We start from the raw sequence: 22,307 nt of genomic DNA, 5'->3' as shown, positions 1-22,307 counted from the left end.
TCTTACTAATATTGGTATCTGTACCTTAAACAATAAAATATTGTCATAATTTAATAAGTAAATAAGTTTTATTTCTATGAATATTTCCGCACAGTCATGATGACAGGCAAGGTGAGTGCACATCTGTAAGCTGCATCACTTACACAGGAGTGCGCAGCTTTTGGGAGGGTTAGATGTGCCTTTTGCTGGGATAACTTCACTCAGATGTGGTGCTGGTGAATGTATAGATCCGAACTTGTTTACGGGCGGCGTCACGTCTCGGTCTGGACGGCTCAGTATACGTGGCATACAGCGGTTTGCAGCAGCACCATGTAGGGGGGCTCTCGCTGTCTGGCTCGTCAAATCGCGGGGCATTGTGGGGCGGAGGCGGCCTTTCTATGAGTGCAGGCGATCGGCAAATGTTCGAGTAAATAACGTTATCTACGGCAGAGAGAGAGCGGGGACTAGTCCGCGCAAATAAGAACGTGACGAGCCGAGAACTGACAATTAAACGCCGTTATATTTATTCATCACACCAACATGGGGCAGGAGGAGCTCATGAGTACGGCCGAAGACGTGGCGGATCAGGTAACTTCAAGCTCGTAAGCTCAGGAGTTGTTCGCGCTAGCAGCTGGTAGCTAGTTAGCTGGCTAGCATGTTAGCCGCTAACTAATAAGTGAGAAAGTAACGTGTTTGCTTTCATGCCTTTGGCATCGTTTTGTTTTCTGTTTTTTTTACGCGCCTCTCCCGCTGTGGTAGGGAAAGAATAAGAACGCGCAGTATCGTTAATGTAGCAGTTTATTTTAGTCGTGTTTCATTCTGCATGATAAATGAAAGATGAAACGAGGTGTCAAGTCCTGTCATGTGTACAGCCACACACAAACACAATTTTACAATTAAACAAACAATATTTTTTTAATCGCTAGAAAGTGAAATGTGTAATAACCAGTCTTCAGGTCGACTAGTTAAACTGAGACTTGGTTAACAGGTGTACATTTGGCTGCCTGTTACTGTAGCTAGTTAGCCATCTGGTTGAGTTGCTGTGTATTTTTGTTCTTATGATAGACATGTGGAGTATTCATGTTTCAGTCTAATATTTTAATTCTTATTCTCCTTTAATATCTTTCTGCGTTGTATAACTGATAACTGCTTGGATTGTTATTTCGTGAAACTGCATTAGCCTGTGGCCTCAATAAAGCTGCTCGACTCGGACAAATTTGAAACTGGTCTTCATAATCACATTACAACACACACACACACACCAGAGCTGCTTTTCTTCCTGACAGCAGGGAGTCCACTGCTTTGTAATAAGTGAGCTGAGATGTCAAGATCAGATTTCAGGTCAGCCTGTGACCCTGATCAGAGTTTTAGCCTGTGAATAAAACTCCAGAGATTGTAGGCCAACTGTTTGGTTTGTGAGATTTATGGCCTTGTGTTTTTTTTTTTGTCAGGACAGTGTAGACATAACGGTCAGGGGTTTAGGACTGTCATTTCAATATCAAGTGTCTTGAGAAAGACTGAACCCTTATCAAGGGAGAAGCTCTGAATTCCTTACCTCATGATTGCCTTATTCACCACTATCATGGGTGTTGTGTGATGGTTTTGCATTTGCAATTATAACTATGACGTTGTTGTTTGTTTGCTCTGTAACCTGCAAGGCCTATCTTGCACTCTGAGATTTGGTCTATTTCCAGGCTGTTGCTGCAACCTAGGGCTTGTTCAGATTGGTTCCTTGGTTGTCCATTCATGTCTCACTCAGCCGTTGTAGTAGGAGTTGGTAGATGCTGATAGGCTGCCGAAGTCTGACAGTGCTGATGTGGACTGCTGAGGAGGCGGGGATGGGGCTGTAGGGGCAGGTCACTCCTACTCCAACTGTGTTACTCAAGTAACTGAAAACACAGGAACACAAAGTTGCTTATTGTTTAATTCATGTATGTAATGACATTTTATTGGTTGTAACAGCTCTGTGTTGTAAGAGTGTAGACGACGACATGACACTGCATGTTTTATACTCGTTTGCAAACATTACATCAGGTTCTTACACTAAGTTCCACTTATTGTTCCTACTTTGTTACTTTTCTTCTTATTTCAACATGCATATAGCCTCAGGCTTGGGGCTTAGCACCATGTGTTTGGAACTCTCATACAATCAAGTGGTTGTTTGCGTTTGCATTTTGAAAAGTACAAAATTGTTGATATATAATCGTCATCTCACGTTTATTTTTTGAACGGCTGTTGTGTTTTGTGTCAAGGACATAACTTTTTTGCTTCAAGTATAGTTATAAACATGCATAAGTATAACTTCAAGTTGCATTCTGTACCTCTGGACTGTTTTTAACTGGGTGTTTCTTGGAATTTTCCCCCTGAAAGGAATTCTGTCACCTGCAGCAATTCAGTTTTAAATGACTGTTGTTGAAGCTTTTACTTTCAGCATTACAGCTGCTTTCAAATGACAAGTTGGTTCATAACCATCATTATAATGGACTGCATAAATAGTAATTCACCATTATGTTTGGAGTTCACCAAACATAATGTTAACTTGTTTCAGCTCAGCTCTTCCGCTCAATAATTTCCCCTCTGGATTGGAAGGGTGACCAGAACAAGTATAGCGGACAACTCAAGTGTTTTTTCCAAATGAAGAAAGGATACCTAACAAAACAAAGCTTTGATCACAAAGCTTTTATGACAAACTTGAACAAAACAAAGCTTTGGTGACGGACACACTTGTACAACATCTATTCTTCTGTTAGTTTCAGCATCATGTTTTCTCTCTATCTGTATTCTTCCATTTTCCAGTTCTTGCGGGTAACCAAACAGTACCTGCCCCACTTGGCACGCCTGTGTCTCATCAGCACCTTCTTAGAAGATGGCATCCGCATGTGGTTCCAGTGGCATGAGCAGAGAGACTACATCGAGGGTACCTGGAACTGTGGCTACTTCCTGGCTACGTGCTTTGTGCTGCTTAACCTCATAGGACAGCTGGGTGAGTGACTGGGTGCTGGGTTAAGGTCGGGACTGGTGAAGAATCTGTTGTAGGAAGTTGTGCGTTTGAATGTTCCTGCTCAACGTGTGACTACAGGATTGCGATATGATTCACAATATCAGATGGAATTGTCATTTGTCCAACATTATTCTCATTTTCATTAGAATAACATGTAAAATGATACCTGCTGTTGATGATGTTTTCTTCAGTCTCTATATATGTATAATAATTCATCTAAAATTGTGGCTTTACCAAATATTGAGCAATTTGAAAATTGCTGTAGGCTGTATTGTGATTTCGGGAAAATTAATTGTTCAGCCATCTCTTATGAGACTAAAGAAAACACAATGGCTAAGGTCATTTCTGTTTTGAAATTGAAAGCTTTTTTAAAGCTCCTTTTTACAGTCATCTCGCAAAATCGCAAAGGTGCTCAAAAACCCTTAGCAGCCTTTGCAATTGTCAGACAGACAGTAATGTTTATCATGATGACCTTCTTGGTCATATCACCCTGCAACAAGCGTGCCTCGTGCAATTCAGCCGCATTGTGTCTACAGTGTGCAGAAAGTGGTTCAGCAATCAAAAGTGAACAAATAGTGAACTTAACCTCTGGGTTATAAATCATTCTGCTGATAAGAGATCAGAGAACACTGATGACTTACTGTTGAGTATCACAATGAGTGAACTCTGAACAAGATTGGCGCCATGAAAATTAGTTGTACTGAACATTAATAAATAATGCAATCCTTGCTTCAATGTGCACAGACTGTAAACAAATTAAATGAAATATCAGCAAAAGTATTTTAGCTGAGTCATGTTTGGGCTGTACTGAACATTAATAAATAATCCAGTTGTTGTATTTATCGTGCATATACTGTTTTTTAATTTATGCCCGTGACATAAAGTGACTCCGTTTCCTAAATTGATTATGATGCCTTTTTACATTTTCTGCATGAAGTTTCTGCTCATCATTATAGCTTATCACGCCAGACAGCCAGCCATTGTAGCGTTCTTTCATTAACAATAACTAAATCAGTGTTGTCCAAGTTATGTGATAGTAGGCATGAATCTAGAATGCGATTGATGGTCTGGGGATTTTCTCCACATTCGAAGTTTCTGCTGAGATATGCTGAGTTTGATGCAGTCAATATACATCCCTGGACCTGTTCTGCCAGATGTTGGATAAGCACCAGTAACACCAGATTGTGAATATCAATATAATCTAGAAACCAGTGGAACTTTTTATGCAAGGGTTCTTTTTAAAGGGTTTTTTTTTTTTTCAGTGAAAATGAGACCTCACAGAAGGCAGTACTCACTTCAGTGGTCATAACTTTCCCTATAATAGCTTTGTCTTCTTGTGCCCTAACAGGTGGTTGTGTCCTCATCCTTAGTAGAAATTTTGTACAGTATGCCTGCTTTGGATTATTTGGCATCATAGCACTACAGGTGAAACAACTACATTAATAATTACATTTAAAAGCAAATACAGCAATTTGTTATAGTGTATAATCTAGACTGTGTTGTCTGTTTTTTCTCCACCAGACTGTTGCGTACAGCATTTTATGGGACCTTAAATTTTTGATGAGGTAGGTGTCACCCAGCTTTACTCGGTAATAACCATCAGTAATGTTTCTGTGTTTTTTTATTATTATTGTTATTATGTTACACCAGCTGATCAACTACCAAACATAACCTGCCAGTCTTTACAAAGTCATTTTTCCTCCCTTAGGCTACAGCCATACTTCTGTGTTACATTTAAAAGTCTGAAGCAGAAAATAAAACCCCTCTCTTCTCTCACAGAAACCTTGCCCTCGGGGGTGGTCTGCTCCTGTTGCTGGCTGAGTCCCGTTCAGAAGGAAAGAGCATGTTCGCTGGAGTCCCGTCCATGGGAGAGAGCTCGCCGAAGCAGTACATGCAGCTGGGTGGTCGAGTGCTGCTCGTGCTCATGTTCATGACTCTGCTGCACTTTGATGCCAGCTTCTTCTCTGTGAGTCCTGATGACACCAAACTCCATACTAGCTTGTTTTCAAAAGTCTTTATCTGGGCGCAGACAAACTTTAATGAGCATTAGTTTAATGTGAATGTTAGAGCTGAGAATGTCAACCAGGACTGCTCACTGCTTTTTATTCATGGTCTTTGAAAACGGCCAGCTGTGTGATCTCCTGTTGTTGGGCTACAACATCTACATTTTAAATTTTTTTTTTTTTTTTTTTACCTTTGATCAAATCAGGAAACTCCCTTTGAGATTACTAAAGGGAGACCTGATGAAGAAAACACAATGTTACAGATAAAAAGGCTGTAGGCAATTAAATTAAAGAACTTTTTATGATTTTTGTTAATTTTCATTTCTTTAAGGTTTTTTATTTTTTTTATTTTGCATGTCACTGATAGTCATGGTTTTCTCCTGGTTCTCTGGTTTCCTCCTACAGTCCATTAGGCAAATTACACACTCTAAATTGACTGTGGGAGTGGATGGTTGTTTATCTCTGTGACCCTGTGATGGGCTGGTGACCTGTTCAGGGTGTACCCTGCCTTTTGCCCTCAGTCAGCAGGGATTGGCACCAGCAACCCCCATGACCCTCATGTGGAGGATGAAGCGGTAGAAGATGAATGAATGAATTGATACTCATTGACAAAAGACAATTATTGTGATATTTAATTAATTACGAAACCTTAATTGTCTCTAGTTTGTTCTTTGTTTAAAGTTCATTATTGTTACCTTAATTGTTAACCCTTATCTTTATGTTCTTCTGCAGATCCTGCAGAACATGGTGGGGACTGCTCTCATCATCTTGGTGGCCGTCGGCTTCAAAACCAAGCTGGCAGCACTGACCCTGGTTGTGTGGCTCCTGACCATCAACGTCTACTTCAATGCTTTCTGGACCATCCCCGCCTACAAGCCCATGCACGACTTTCTTAAGTATGACTTCTTCCAGACCACCTCTGTCATCGGTGGCCTGCTGTTGGTGGTGGCGCTCGGGCCTGGTGGAGTGTCCATGGACGAGAAAAAGAAAGAGTGGTAATAGGCATGAGGGGGATAAGATGAGAGGATTTCTCAGCACCACTAACTTCCCCCCAAGACCGGGACACAAAGACCCTCCCTCTCCTCCAGTTTCCCACCACCAGGGTACACAGTTGTTTTTCTAGTTTATTTTATTTTTTGACAGAATCCGCAGACACCATCTCTCTTTTTTTGTCTGTTTTCCAACAACCTACTGTTTTTATTTTATTGTTGGTCAAGATGATGCCTCTTTTTTTTTTATAAGAAAACCATGAAAAAGCTAATGTAATTCAAACAGATTTAATAGATAAGTGGAAGAGAAGATGTCGTGTTCAGAAGATGGTTGAAAATGATGTATTGTGTTTTATGGGTGTTATGCCGCCATACATTATCATAGATTGAATTTTCAAATGTTCTGGATAAAACTGGCCCAGTGGAGAGGGTGCAGCAGTGTGGGTCGCCCCATGGATGCTGATCTTTCTGTCGTTGGACTGTTGGAAGTGTCTGAGACTCAGTCACCAGGTTGATTCTGAAATCCCAGGCACTCGCGTTGACTTTCGAGGTTTTATCCCCACTTTTTTTTTTTCTCCTCTCTGATCAATTCATTACATGTACACCTACCGTCTCAACCAACTCTTGTTCATGTGGAGCTGAATTAGGGGTGGGGGGAGGTGTATGTACATTGTATAGTGGTGGATTGCAGTCGTGCTTGATTGATAATTTCAACACCGTTGTTAGCTCCAGGACTTGTTATTGGGCACTTTGTACTGTACGTCTTTGACAAAATGCCTAAACTAGAGACTTGTATTTCATGGGTGATCGTAGGGGGGAGGCTTAATGTTTGTGAAGCGCCATATTTCTGCTCTCTGGAAAAGCAAGTACGAAGCAGAGTCACTAGTCACGTGAACTTGTACGTGTTCTGTTTTTGTTTTTTTGCCCTGTGTATGAAAACTTAAGAAATATTCAGTGTATTAATTTTCAGAAGTTTATATTGTATTTTTGATCAACATTTGTTTTTTTGATTTTGAAAGTTCATGGCAAAAGAATAAAAATAAAAAAAATATATATATAACAAAGTCACTGTCTCATTCAAGGTGCTGCAGGGAACCTCTGCTGACAGCACTCGTATTTATTTCGGTCAGAGACTCGGAAAACACTGACCTCCAATGGACAAATGCAGTAGAAGTTGCATTTTCATAGTGATACAATCCGTATGTACAAATCTGAAGATTTTTGTGTCTTTTGATTGTTGCCATGGCTTAAAAAAAAGAAGAAAAAGGTTTGGCGTGTTATTTGTACGGCTACTTGCTGAAAATAAACACTTCTTGTCATATTCACATAACTCTAACTTCATTATGTTTTAAGCTGCAGCCAACGATGGACAGGTGTCTGGCTGTTTCTGGACTGATCGAATCAGGTTTGACTTTAAAATCAGATTACACCTTTGCAGCTGGAGAGACTTGGAAGGCACTGATTTTTTTTTTTTTTGTAGCAGAAGAGAAAGTCTTTGGTAAATCAATCTGAGAAATTAATGATCAAACCTGTGGTGATTATTGAGGAATACAGTTCTGCTTCAAGACTTGTTAGTTTTCTTTTTGTGTTCTCTCTGAAATACGGTGCTAACAGTTATTTCATTGCATATTGCACATGTTAAATGTAAAAAAAGAAACTGAAATTGTTTACAGAGACTTATTGGTGGCTGCAAGCCAGTGGTTTTCAGTTTGCAGAACAGGCAGTGTCTGATCCTTACATGACATGATGATATTTTGGAGAAATCTCACTTCCGCTTAAGCTTGATTTTTTACTTGTGAATCAAAATGAGTTGAGCCTCGGAAATTAAGACACATTAAATATTGCTCGACATGTGGCACACCTGGAGGATTTGCTTGTGTTGGCTAAATTAAAATAAGGCAAAATCATCTCAATGCGGAATCAAGTTGAGTACAAATATAATGGTGTATTATTGAGCAAATGCTTTTGAAAATACATGATTTCAGGATGGAACGTATATGTGAATACATATTTGTTAATAAATAAATACAATGATATATAATAAATAAATATCTCACATGTTATTCTCTTGATTGCTTCAAGCAACACACTAAAGTCAAATTCAAAATGTTCTTCATTCTGATGATGTTGTTGGAGGACATATTTGTGTCTCCAACTAAACAAGCTGACAGTGTGGATGTGTTTGTGTACAATCTTAAGTTAAACATCTAATGTGTGAGATGTATGTGAAATTACTTCCATTTGGCATAAATGATATATAAAATAAGCACGTTTATTTTATTTATTTATTTTCAGCCCTATTTTTACACCAGTGCCCTGATCTGCACGATTGTTAATTGAACATTCCACAAGACTTTAGTGTTTAGGTTAATGTGTTTTCTGCTTTTGTCGTTGTGTTTTCAGCTAACTCTGTTGTGTTTTCAGTTAATGTCGCTGTGTTTCGATGTATGTTGTTGTGTTTACATTTAATGCTTTAGTGTTTTCAGTTAATGCTAGTTAGCTAGTTAGTTAGTCAGTTTCTGTTGTGTTTTCCTATTTGGGTTGGTGATTAGCACTTCAGGGGCCACCGTAATGTAAAGAGTATAATTACCTCACGTCTTAGTTTGACGTCAGTTATAAGAAGATCAGATTATAATTCAAACCCTGCCCATAAAGATGAATTTAGAACAAATTAAAGAAAGAAAAAAAAACAGTTTAACTGTGGGCAATCCTCACAATTGCATATTTTAACCCATTAACAGTCTAACTTCATGTTAAAGTGCTGAATGTAACCTGGCAACTGGAAGAACCCATTAGTGTCAGACCACTGTCTATTTTTAGCTGTAACATATGCTGCAGTGCTTGCTAAAGTGTGAGTGCACGGTAAACTGATATTCACTTATCATGTCTTTATAACCAGTGTGGGGGGGGACATATTACATCATCATGACGACACGTTTCTCTCTGCTGTATACATTTGTGTGTGAGGACGGAGGAGGAGCCGGTTCTGCTCGTGTCAGTGTCAGTCATGGTGTCAGCCTATGGGTACGGCGAGAGTGACGTCACGTGACCTGGGTTCGGTTTAAACCGGAGGATTCACATCGTGATTCCACAGCGGCGCGAGGACACAGCTCTCTCTTCCTCTGCTTCTTCCTCTCTCTCCTGCTGCTGCTGCTGGTCACCGACAGGACGTCGAAACACCAACGTTTCTCAGAACAGAAACACTTATATATCACATAGCTGTTCCCCGTGGGAAAAGAAAACCACCGTGAGGTAAGTGGAAACCCTTCACCTCGTGGTTTTGTGTCGGTGTCGTTGCTCCCGTGGTCACACAAGGACTCAAGGTTTACAGTCACCATGTTGGTTTTTTTGGGTGCCAAGTGATGGAGATAAGTCACTAATATATATCTGTCTTAGAGGTTAAAGCACATATTTAGTGACAAAATCATTATTTGATATAATAGAATAATAAAAAAAAAACAGTTCAGGCTTCATTATTGACTCAGTGCAGGAGAAGAAAAATGAAGAAAAATCTGAAGAAAAGGTAGAAAACAATATAGAAGATATACAGTCCTGTGCAGAAGTCTTAGGCCAAGGTTATTCAACTTAAGGCCCGGGGGCCAGATCCGGTTCTTCAAGCAATTTGGACCGGCCTGGGGCTCATTAACCCATAAATAATTAATGTATTATTAAAAAAGCCAACAACACCCTAGCTTCACCTATTTCTGGCACTTTGTGACACTTTGCGTCCCTTTTTGTCAAATACTAGTACAGCTGTAATTATAGGCAGCCTATGTATGTACCAGAATATTTTGCACTATGAGCCCATTATTGGTACTGTTACTTATATTTCTGCAAAATGGCCTATTGTGGCAATTGCACCTTAATGTTGTTTATATTGTTACCTCTAATTTTGTAAGAGCCAATTGTGATTGTTATACCCAAATGTTGGTGGTACTGTAACTGTAACCTTTTTGCGCTATATGCAAATTGCGTTGTACCTGAATGTTGGTGGTTTTGTTACTTACCTTTTTAGCACAAAACTAGCATCTATCTATCTATCTATCTATCTGTCTATCTATCTATCTATCTATCTATCTATCTATCTATCTATCTATCTATCTATCTATCTATCTAGCTATCTAGCTATCTATCTAGCTATCTAGCTATCTATCTATCTATCTATCTATCAGGAGGAAATGTCTGATATGGTGTATATTAAGTGTGACAGAAATGTCAATAGTCCTGAGGCAAAATATCAAAAACAAATGAAGAAAACAAATATATATTGTGACAAATAATTGTGTGCCATTTATTTTATTGCCCAGTTTCTTAGGATGGAAAATGTTTTTTTAAAACGTCTTTTTTGTTGTGAAAGAAAACCTCAGGCACAGCTCCAGTGGTTAACCTGTAATGTAATTTATTGTCCCGAAGATTGGATATAAGTGTAAAAAAAAAAGCATGTTTACATACACAAATTTTATTCTACTCAGCACTCAAAAGTTTTGAAGTGTATGCAGCAGATGCTCACGTGTACTTTTCCTATTGGTTAACTAAATGATTAATTATCTGCAGCAGTAGAATGAGAAAATGAATGAGGGTTTTATTATTTTTAAACCATGTACATAATAAATCAGACTTTTATCATATTATTGCATAACAGGGGTTTTTGTAATACTGTACAGTTATGCGTTAATATCCCCTCTCTGTCATGGTTAGAGTAACTGATTTACCTTCCCTGCTGTGTCTCAAATTTCTGTTTCAGCCCTCATCATCATCATCATCATGTCTAAAGGAACAGTGGTTCTAGCTTACAGCGGTGGACTGGACACGTCTTGTATTCTCGTTTGGCTGCAGGAACAAGGATACGATGTCATCGCCTTCTTGGTGAGGGCTCCACAAGCATTTGTGGTGGTACTAGACAGGAAACTGCTCTTTTCTTTGCACTTCACACATCGTTGAAGTTTTACGATTCACTGTAGTGAAGCGTTCAGCCATGTGAGAGCTTCTGCTGCTCGTTCTCCTGACAAAGGTCTACACACTCCTGCCTGAACAGGATTTGGCTTTTTAATGCTAGTAAAAATAGAAGGATTAGTAATTCAGGCAGTGGGCCAATTCACAACTGCACTGCTGGCAGAATTCCTTGTGTCCTGTGGTTTTGTGTGTGTGTGTGTGTGGGGTGGGGGGGTGTGATGGTCACTGGGTCACTGCTTTGGTCTGAGGTGTTGTTTGTCAGAACAAGAGACATCATGGAACATTGAGCTCCTGTTTGTTTAAACTACCTTGGAGGCAGGAACATTTTTTTTGTAAAAAGCTGTCAGAGTTCACCTTGGAGTCTTGTGTATTTAGCAACAGCGCTGCGAGCGACAAGCCACATCACACACCCTGTCGCTGTGACAGATGGAGTCTGTGCTCTGGTCATGCAGGAAGTACTTAACTAATCTTTTTAATGAACTGATCCTAATGATTCGGTACATTGAAAATAACTGCTTTACAAGTCACTATAGTTACTAGTTTGTGAATTAAGTTATGGCAGTTTCATGCAGCCATGCAGTGATGACCCCGTCCATGTTGAGGAGGTACTACTTGGTAATGGAAAAGCAACCACACCCTGTCGAGTCGAGTTATGATGGGACCGTGTAGTGGAAAAGCGACATTAACGACTCTCAAGACCAGTATCAGCCTCAGGAGGATAAATACCTGGTTCTTCTCACTAGTTAGTCAGAAGTGAAAAGCCTCTTGGATGAGAGGTGAAATGTCTTTAACTCAACTCAAGCAACTCCAGTCTCCCACAGCTAACTACTGAAGAAAATAACATCAATAACAACAAAGATGCTGCATTAATAATTGTGTGTATCTACAATGCAGTAAGCTTTATTTCTACATTAGCATCATGTAACGATCGTTGTGTGTCGAGCTCAGGCAGCTCCTCCAGCCTTTCAGTGGTGTCCACAGCTGGTTTCAGCTGTGAGGAGGTTGTTGCATCTCCTCCACCAGCGTGACCTGAATTACAAGATAGCCAATTGTCAGAATTAACTCTTAACAACCTGTCTGCCGTCAAATTTATACATGCAGGAGCTTTGTTCTCTCCCACAAGTGGAAGCTGAAGCACCTGCAGGACTCATGACATAACTGATATGTGATATTACGTGTCTGTTTCTCAGGCCAACATCGGGCAAGATGAAGATTTTGACGCGGCTCGGAAAAAGGCAGAAAACCTTGGTGCAAAAAAGGTGAGGATGATAAAATGATGAAATGTACTGCAATGGATGACTATGAGACTATTGTACTTTAACAGACCTGAGCTGTTAGAATATTATTTATGAACTTTATCAATCATTTGTCATGTTTTACACTTATTTAGTAATACAAGTAATTTCAATATTGCGGTTGAGAAATTGGTTACTTTGGTACAAAGTATTTTCAATATTCTCAAAGTACAATGTAAGATTAGTATAATGTAGTCAAACAAACAAAGACACATCTCTGGCTTTCATATCACATGCTTATGAGTCGCAGATAAGCGTTGGTTATCTTTTCCTAGAGGGAAAATATGTAAAAAATAAGTCCACAAAGACTTACCCAAAAGCTCCGTGTCCTGTGTTCCTTTTTTAGGTTTTCATTGAAGACCTGCGTGCAGAGTTTGTTGAAGACTTCATCTGGCCCGCGGTCCAGGCCAACGCTGTGTATGAGGACCGGTACCTGCTGGGCACTTCCATAGCACGTCCCTGCATTGCTCGCACTCAGGTTGAAATTGCGCGCAGGGAGGGCGCCCAGTTCGTCTCCCATGGTGCCACAGGAAAGGTAAATCAGACACAGGAAGAAGCCTGGACTTCATGACATGACCTTTACATTAATAATTTTTACATTATTGTATTGATAGTTACATTTAGTGTGTCTGAGTTGACGGGATCCCATCTACTTTAGCTATTTTAGTTAACAAGCCTCTGTCCATAGACTGAAAATTAGAATTCAGGCCATGTGTTATCAGGGTTGAACATTAACCTTTTTCAACCAAAGAACAACAGTTGGTCAGCAATCTGCTGCCCCTGGAGACAAAATGGATTGAATAAAAAATAGCCGGAATTCTAGTATTTCTAAATTATGTCATTACCATAAATTCAAACAGCGCTACAGTCTTTATTTAAATATTTATTGTGATTTTGAAAATGGACAATAAATTAACGACTGGGAAAAGGTTGAAAAACACAGTTGTCAGTTTAACAAGTTCTATTAAATAATAAGAAGAACCAGCAAAACAGTTTTCAGCTGTGCTAACATACTTGCACAAGGGTTTTCAAGGGTTTTTAATCATCCAATAGCCTTCTAACGCGATTAGCAAACACAATGTACCATTAGAACACTGTACTTACTTTTATCTATAATAGACAGCATGTATATTCAAAACTATTAATTCAAAGGAGAACATATCTTTACCAAATAGTACATGGAGACATGCAGAGAAAGTCTTCTATATGAATCTCACATGTGGCTTAAACTCTACCAATAAGCAGCACAACATTTTTTTCATAAAAATCCTCAAACTAGTTGCATGAAAACTTAGTTGACTTTTTTTGTGTGCCGAATGCCTAAAATTAGCTGCCGTTGAATTTTAGCTTCCTTTTTGTTTAACTATAACTATGAACACGAAGAACAAATGGGAAACTTGTGAGTTGTGAACTACAGAAAGTGGGAATGAAAAACAAACCAAGGACTGCATACATCAGGCATCGGATTTCCTGTATCCTCAACTGACCATGAAATAAAAAGCTTTGTCATCATTTAACAACATCATGTTGCGCAACCAAAGTCAGTGCGTATAGAAACGTGAAAAATGTAGACACTAAAGTAGAAATGTTTAATGTTGCAGCTGAGTAAAGAGTCATGTACACTGAGCAGAGCTGCAGAGAGTGAGTGAGTGAGTGAGTGATTGACAGTAGCTCGAAATGACGTCCAGGGACAGATTGTGAGAACAGGGGATATATTTTTTTTTTATCCTGAAGTTTAGCCCGTCGTGTATGAACTTAAGTAAAGCTTGAAAATTCACTTCCTAAATGGTCTTTAAACGTCAAGACTGGCAGTTCTCACACGTTCACTCTGACCGAACTGATTTTAACTCTCGCAGCGTTCGTTCAAAAGGTCAGAATTCACTCGGTGGGAGGCTGCATTCACTGGCCCTTCTTTGTTTTTAGAACAAAAGATCATGCAGCCCCGCTGTCCATTCTGAAGGAACCAGCTAGTTGCTAGTTTGTTGAACAGAGTTATTATTATTATTGCATTACCTATTATTATATTATATCATATTAGATTATTATTAGATTAGATTAGATTATTACATGCTTTCAGTAATATGACACTTACAAACTGAAAGTTGTTTATCATTCTATGTGATTGAATAAAAAAAAAAATCATATAATCATCTTCATTATAAAATATTATAACTTTTGTTATTCAAACACTTTACAGTTGACTGTTAACTAACGGTTAAAATGTGTGAGTCCATATTTTGCCTGTAGGTGGAGACAAACACCACATTGTAAGTGGGGCTGAAGAATACATCAGTTTTTATTTGAAAAGTGTAGTTTCAAACAATGCAATGAACAAAATCACAATTAAAATGGCAATTAATTGCTCTATTTTTCAATTGTTCTGCGTTCCGAAGGTGCAACACAAACATGTTGGAAACGAGGAACGTGTATTTAAATTCCCATTTTTGCTGCAATTACTGAACTGAAGCTTTACTGAGATTTAGTTGCAATAGTTGTATATTTTTAACCAAATGATTTAGCTCTAACCTCCAGTTTTATCTCATAATCATCTTCAACCGGCTCTGAGTTATTGCTTCTAATTTATTGAGTGGTTTAGTTGAACAGGAACAGTGCAATAAGACTTTATGCAATAAGTCTTTAAGACTTTCTTTTGTGTTTTTTTAGGGAAATGACCAGATTCGTTTTGAGCTCACGTGCTACGCCCTGTACCCTGAGGTGAAGGTAAGTTTGCTTTTTGGATTACTCAACATACTACTAACCACATTAACATGCCGCTCATTGTTTCTGAACTGAACATTTTTTTAATGAGTTTGGAGTAAATGTTTATTTTATGCTCCATTTTTTTCAGACTTTTTGTTTTCTCTCTCTTTTTTTATTACTCTGTTTCTGTTCAAATTGTAAAATTGCTTTTCGTTGCCTTCAGATCATCGCGCCGTGGAGGATCCCTGAATTCTACAATCGCTTCCAGGGAAGAACAGACCTGATGGAATATGCACAGGTAACAGGCACCTGTGAAGTAATGAGCAACAAAAGTCAATAACGTCAGTTTGTTGCATTTTCTTTTATCACATTTTATTGACATAAACTCTCTGACCACTGAATGAGATACAGAAGACGCTCTCTGACCTCTGGCACCAACGAGGCTTTCTCAAATTAAGCCTTAAAGATGGCTGTGTGTGAAAATCCTAGCAGAAACAGCAGTTTTTTAATTACTCAGACCAGCCTGTCTGAGACAAACAACCATTCCATGTTCATACATCTTATTTATTTCGCTTTCTCCTGCTCAGTTTCAACATTAGCTTGTCGTCTTGCCCATTATCTACTTGGCCAAATGGGCTGAGTTGCTGCCATGTGCCAGGTGTACCTAATAAAGTGGCAGGTAGAACAATAAGGACACATACAGCTTTATGGATTTTTGCTTTACTCATTGAATACTCGCATGTGCCGTATATGAGCTTGAGCTTTAATTTTGATTTATGGTTTTTGCTTAGTTTTTATTTTCTTGTTCTGTATCGACATTCTTTGTGCCTCTTGTGTTATTTAACACAATTTCTCTGCAGGGGTCTTTAAAGCCTTCTCTTTTCCATATGTGCTTACAAAAGAACATTGAAAACAAGCACTCATGTGTATACTGAATATCAGTTATCACATCCTTCACTTTATCTGTAATTGAATTTTGGGTTACACTTTAGATTAGGGAACACATTCACCATTAACTAGGTGCTTACTAACATATATAAGTAGCATACTAGCCCTTTATTAGTAATCATTAAGCACGTTTTAACACCTTATTCTATATAACCTTATTCTACCTCTACTACGACATGAATTAAGATTTTTCATACATATGGTGTTAATATGTGCTTAATATTTACTAATAAAAGGCTAGTATGCTCCTTGTATGCATATTAGTAAGCACTTAGTTGATGGTGAATATGTGTTCCCTAATATTAAGTGTTACCGAATTTTGCATTTAAAAATAATTTTTAGACCACACGTACCCTGACTGTTTGTTTGCTTTATCCCATCAGATGGGAGTTCAGACTGGTTTTGCCCACTAGAGGGGGCTCATGATGTTTCATTCAACAGCTTAGCTGGTTTGTGAAGTTCTTGTTGACAGACAGTGTGTCATAATTCAGCCGATGGTCCTTCTGCTATCACAACTTTGATCAGCATCTTTGAATAATAGGGGAAATAATACATATTATAGCAACTGAACAACTTCCTCTGCCGCTCTGTAGAAACATGGCATTCCTGTGCCCGTGACCCCTCGAGCACCGTGGAGCATGGACGCCAACTTGATGCATATAAGGTGAGCAGAACCGGTGTCTCTTAGGTTCAGTGTCAGTGTCAATCTTTATATTTTAATGAGAATTCAGAAGGATGATAATTCTCTCAACTGTATGTCCACACAGCTACGAGTCAGGCATCCTCGAGAATCCCAAGGTAAGACCAGTTCACAATCACACCAAATCACATTAGAATGAAAGAGCCCCACTTCAACACTAATACATAAGACCTTGACAAGTTTCCCTTGAATGCTTATTTACTCATTCCACTCAGCTGTACTGTATTTACATCTTATCGAGGTAGTTTATGAGGATCGTTCAGGTTAGTGGATGTATGAGTTACTATTATTTAATCAACAATGACTTTGCTGAGTGTGTAGTCTCATGGAACCTCCTGTTAACTGGACATGGGTGGTCACCAGCAGGGACAAGGACAATTTTACTTCATGAAAGGCTTACCTGTTAAGACACACTCCTGCTTTTGTTAAACAGCCTCTTCCAGTTTGACATTTGTAAACTGCTCACTTCCTGCCCCAAAGTTTGTTGGAAAAAATCGGCACCAAGGAGCTGTTAACACACTGTTGTCTTCATTTGTAAGTTCACGTGTTATTTTGTGACTTCGGTGTTTGAAATCCTTTGTTTGGTTTTTATTGTCATAGTGACACAAACCTACCATACATGGCAGCAGTAGACAGCAGCAGCTTCTGTGTCCCTGCAAGCTGAAATAAGCAGTTCATATACCTCAGTTTCCAGCAGAAAACGGCTGTGAACGTATTTTTGAGATGTCTTAAATTAAAAAAGTAGATTTTATCTCTTCTGTCCCTGCTGGCAGACATTTCACTGTGAGTGCGTGTGTCGATAATGTGTCAGTACCTCATGTGACCATACATTGAAAAACCCGAAAACCCCAGGTACCCCATCACTGGCATCATTATTACTCGAAACGTGTTACATTTGTACAGGTGAAAGCTCAAAAGTGACTTTGAGATGTGAGAGACAGTGGTATGTGTTGTTACTGAGTATATATTTAATAATCTCTTCCCACGCACACTCAATATTTGCTGTCCTTTCAACTCACCCTGCAGACAATAGAGAAAACATTACTTTTTTTTTTATCCTGGAATGACTGTAAAAAATAACACGGCAGTAAGCCCACTGTCCCTTCCCCTGACCCATGCCAGCACACACAAGCGATGATTCTCTCTCCCACAGTGGCAGGGGTGAGAAGGGGTTTGATCTCTGCTGAGGTCGCAGGTCAAAGCAGTACATACAGGTTGCCCCCAGTGACCCCCAAAGCTCCCATCCCTTGGTCACTGTGTCTGTTTCTGTGTCTCTCCTTACTCCGGGTCTTTGCCAGGCCCTGGGAATAGCCCGGGACACACAGACACTGACTTGTCGTCAGCAACGCTTCGACTAATTCCCGATTTCATGGGAGCCGGGGAGGGGGGAAGGGTTAGGGCGTTGCGCCCAGCTGGGGCCTCCTGGGTTCCAGCCCCAACTCCTTGGGACTTTATTGTCCCGCTAGTTGTGCTGCCGCGGGCTGCGACGTGGGAGGGGAGCCATTTCATCGTGACACCGTGACACCAAAATGTCACCAGTAACAGTAAAGTACAAAGACAGTGCGCCAGACAGATGAGTCCCCAATGGAAAGAGTATCACAGGGAGGCGAGAGGTCCCGCGCTGCTAGAGTGGTGATGCAGGGGCAGGGCCACTGTAACTCACAGACCTCTATCTCTCTCTCTCCATTTCCCACACCTTTATTGGCCTGTTGAGAAATGTTTTGTGAAGAATGAGAAGAACCTGCTCATGGTATCATAGCAGTGTACGATGACTGTATTGTAAAACCGATTTAATTCAAAGGTTTTGTGTAGGCCCATTTACTCCGATATTGAATCAATTCAATAACCCTAACCCTAATAAAATTAAATATTTATGGACTCAAGGCAGGAGAGCGGTGAATACATTAACTCAAGCACAAAAAGGTGTTTTGAAATTTGAATGAGCTGCAATAATTTTCAAACACCACGAGATAACACATGGCAGAATTAGACTTCTCCCAGTTTTATTTGTCAATTAGCTTAAAAGCAAATATCACAGCAACATTAGCGACACTATTCACATTTTTAATCTCCACTTTTGTTAAAAATTACAATGGAGGCTTTAGAGAACTTGTCTTTATGACCTCTGGTTACCTCCATGTCGAAATCACACTGGGTCTTTTTGCTGTAAGGCAACAGTGCTAGCCACTTTTTCTACCGTGTGACCCTGTACTGTGTAGTGTTTGAGCAAAATTTAAAATATTTGCGTCATAAGAAAATTTCTCAACTTCTGTTGACTCTGCTCTATTCAAAGCAAACGAGAAGCTGATGACTCGGTACATGCGAGTCACGACTGCTTATTGACACTGGCTCACAGTTCTGCCTCCAAAGTTCTTCCAGGACGACAATTCACATGACTTTGCATTGCTCATGGTATCAGTCTAGGGCATCTGTTATTGTTCTGATTGAGAGACAACTAGTGGTAGAAACGGCCTTTTTTACCCAAAAGTGACATTTGAGTAAAAGTATGTTAGTATCTTACCAGAAATAGACTTTGGTAGAAGTTGATGTCATCTTTTCAATATTACTTATGTAAAAGTCTTAAAGTATATTACATTCACTGTACTTAAAATGTACTTCTTTGAAGTTTTGGAAGAGTTCAATTGGAAGGTTGTCGGTTCTATTCCCGGCTCAGCTAGTCTATATGTGTCCTTAAGAAAGACCCCACGTTGCTCCTGGCAGCTGTGCTGGCAGCGTGGGAATGAGTATGGAACATGTGTGATGTGCTTTATGAATGTGAGAGTGAATGGGTGTGAATGGCAAAACTATAAAGCAGCTTCTTATGATTTTATCTGCTAGTAAGTAGCAAAGATAGTTAGGTGAAATGCATTGGAGTTGAATTTGCTAGAAATATAAATAAAGTAAGTATAGATATGTAAATTTTGCATTTAATTACAGTAACAAAGCATTTGTACACTGGGTAGAAATGACATACTGCCGATTTACTATTATTATACCTGACCTAAAACAATCAATAATGCAAAAAAAAAGTGAATTTCAAAAACATGTCAGATTATGATCCACCTAGAAGGTCATCTGAAAGAGGTCATCTTGTTTTAAGTATCTCCTCCTCTGTATTAGCCTCTTTCACTCCTCCTGTTACAGCCCTAAAGGCTCAGAGCAGACCACAACTATTCAAAGTCCCCAACTCCCCCCCCACCTGTGGTACAATGGCCTCTCTCTCTGCTCAACACGGCGAGATTAGAAAATGTCCAAATGGTCGCTCATATGTTCTCTTATAGATAAGACTCAGCAGAGTTCAGGTTACTCTATGATTACTGCTGTATCCTTCCTGATAATCCTGAAACCTTGTGCCTGTGGCACAATGGCCTGGTGTTTTTTTTTGTTTTTTTACTCACTTCAATTTGGTGGCATTAACTGTGATTAACTGTGTGTGTGAAGACGTGTACCCAACTTCAGCAAGATGTTCTCATGTCTGTACACCTGAACCAATCATTTATTTAAACCTTGAACTCATTAAAACCAACGGTACCATTCATGTATATCATCATAATGATGTACTAACTGTGATTCAGTTTCTTAAGTCTGGCCGTTTTTTAATTCCTCTGCTTATTTCAAGCAGGACCCAAGCAGAAATGTTACATATTGTGTCTTTAATTTCAAGTCGAAATTGCCAATTAAAAAATGTGGATATAGTGTTGTTGTGATTACAGCTGAAACAATTAATTGATGAATCGATTATTAATAGATTACTAAATTAATCATCAACCGTTTTGATAATCGATGAATCTGTTTGAAGCTTGGTTCATGATTAAGACAAGATTTCTGATTGTTTTAGCTTCTTAAATGTGAATATTATCTTCGTTTCTTTGCTCCACATAACAAAGAAATCATTAAAACTGAATCATTTTGGCATTTGAGAACATTATAATTTCCAGGTTTGACAAACACTGATCAAAGTCTTTTTACATTTTATGGACCAAATTAATCGATTAATTGAGAAAATAATCGTTAGTTGCAGCTCTAGTTGTGATAATTACTTTGAACCTAATTCACAAATATAACTGGGAGAAGTCAGATTCAGCCAAATGTGACAGTTGGAAACATTTTGATTTTGTGATTTGTCATTTCCTTGCATCTCTTATATAATTATAAGAATAACTTCATTTATATAGCACCTTTACCACAATAAAATAATAATAATAGAATAGCTATAGAGTCTCAGACAGAGATCAGGCTCACGGGGTATTAAAAGACCCTTTAAAGCTTTAAATATATGTAATAAAATCTTAAAATTCTAAAACAAAGTCAACCAGTGAAGGGCAGTGAGGATTGGCATTATGGGGCCACATTTATTTGTGCCACATAACTGTACTTATGTCGTTTAATCTTGCTTGGTTGAATTCATACATGCAACATGAAATTTACATTTATCTCTATTTATCCGGTTGTTGGACTCATCCAATATGCCAATTGTTAGATGTCCCCATTTCCTCTCTCTCTCCATCCATCCACACATGAGCAGTCAGGGCCCAGCCTGAGGCAGCCCTGACACTCGTCCTGTGTCATTAAAACATCACCTCTGTCTTAATTATAGCTTCTATCTGCGGGCTTCCCCAGGCCCACTCTTGTTCTTTTGATCCCTGAGCCGATTGAGGGCCACTGCTTGTGTTGACCAGGAGTAAAAGGAGCGTAATGCCCAAGCCCGGCGTTCACCTCTAGAGGAAATGAAAACTTGTTTTCTGCCGGTCGCATGGCTGGGTGGCTCGAGAGATGGATGAGCAGGCTGCCTGCAGGGGAAGGAAGTGGTGTTGTAGGTGTGTGTATGTATGCATGAGAATGTGTGCTTTGAAGCAAAGAGGTCAGCGTTTGTCATGTGCCTTTGCTGCCCTCAGGTCTGATTGGTCTGACCTGTGGTGCTGTGGCGGGTGCTGCCTGTGTCCTGGCATCGCGCTGGCTTCACCTCTCTGTGGTGTGGTGTCATTCACTTTATCCAAAGGGAGTTTAACATTAACCAAACCCCCACTACCCTGGATGTTAAGAATTTAAATATCTCTCCAGCTCATCACATGCATATCATTTATTCTCGTCTCAGCTTGCATTTTAAAGAGCAGGACAGACTGGAAAACATGGTTATTTAAACGTCACTTCCAACACATTGCGCCAAAAATATTTGTACCATTTGTTTCTCTTCCATCACCCTCTCAACTCTACCCTCCCCACCCTTCCTCCCCCTCTCCCTCCTGCCACCTCTGCCTTTTTCTTTTTTTTTTGGGCCCCGTTGGCTTTGATTGAAAACCAATGAGGCAACTAATATGTGGAAAGATAGAAATTTACTTGCTTTAAGTTCATGCGTCAGCCCTCTCCTTTGCTGCATGGGCCTTGTTTAGCACAACAATATGGAAGAAGCAAAGGAGCTGCTAAAGGAGCTGCTCTGTGCTACATGATGGTGTGCTTCACGCCCCATTTGCCACCAATACCTCCTGCCCCCCTTCCCTCGCCTTCTCTATCTCTACCTTTTCCTCTCTTTCAGGGCCACGGCTTTGGGACAGGTCCACCTGCAGGGGGTTTGAATTGAAATGCATTGATCTCTCGCTCACTGGAAACTGCTGTATTCCCCTTTTTTTTCTCTCTGTGCAGCCACTGTTTGTCAGTCTGAGCGTGTGTGAGCTTTTTTTTTCTCAGTTGGACGCATGACTTTAAAATAGGGCTGAACAATTAATCGCGATTTTAAGGCAA

The 22,307-nt window shown here is 39.6% G+C and overlaps 2 protein-coding genes across 2 annotated transcripts in view; both read left to right on the top strand.

Annotated features, from left to right (window-relative positions):
- The first annotated feature begins 389 nt into the window (after window positions 1–389).
- On the top strand, window positions 390–7,119 carry surf4 (surfeit 4). Its single transcript, XM_083902467.1, has 6 exons — window positions 390–567; window positions 2,776–2,962; window positions 4,329–4,405; window positions 4,502–4,545; window positions 4,760–4,946; window positions 5,716–7,119. The coding sequence occupies exons 1-6, from the start codon at window positions 520–522 to the stop codon at window positions 5,980–5,982; spliced, it is 810 nt and encodes a 269-aa protein (XP_083758593.1). The 5' UTR covers window positions 390–519; the 3' UTR covers window positions 5,983–7,119.
- A 1,848-nt stretch (window positions 7,120–8,967) lies between these two features.
- ass1 (argininosuccinate synthase 1) overlaps window positions 8,968–22,307 on the top strand; it is a 30,011-nt gene continuing 16,671 nt past the window's right edge. Inside the window, exons 1-8 of the mRNA XM_083902784.1 lie at window positions 8,968–9,224; window positions 10,717–10,838; window positions 12,116–12,184; window positions 12,567–12,755; window positions 14,885–14,941; window positions 15,144–15,218; window positions 16,462–16,532; window positions 16,636–16,666. Coding sequence (XP_083758910.1) covers window positions 10,737–10,838; window positions 12,116–12,184; window positions 12,567–12,755; window positions 14,885–14,941; window positions 15,144–15,218; window positions 16,462–16,532; window positions 16,636–16,666 — 594 coding nt within the window. The 5' untranslated portion in view covers window positions 8,968–9,224; window positions 10,717–10,736. The remainder of the gene's footprint in view (window positions 9,225–10,716; window positions 10,839–12,115; window positions 12,185–12,566; window positions 12,756–14,884; window positions 14,942–15,143; window positions 15,219–16,461; window positions 16,533–16,635; window positions 16,667–22,307) is intronic.

This window comes from Microchirus variegatus (genome assembly GCF_963457635.1).
Source record: "Microchirus variegatus genome assembly, chromosome: 16".
NCBI lineage: Eukaryota > Metazoa > Chordata > Actinopteri > Pleuronectiformes > Soleidae > Microchirus > Microchirus variegatus.
The sequence above is the reverse complement of the archived record's forward strand: the minus strand, read 5'-3'. Positions and strand labels throughout refer to the sequence as shown.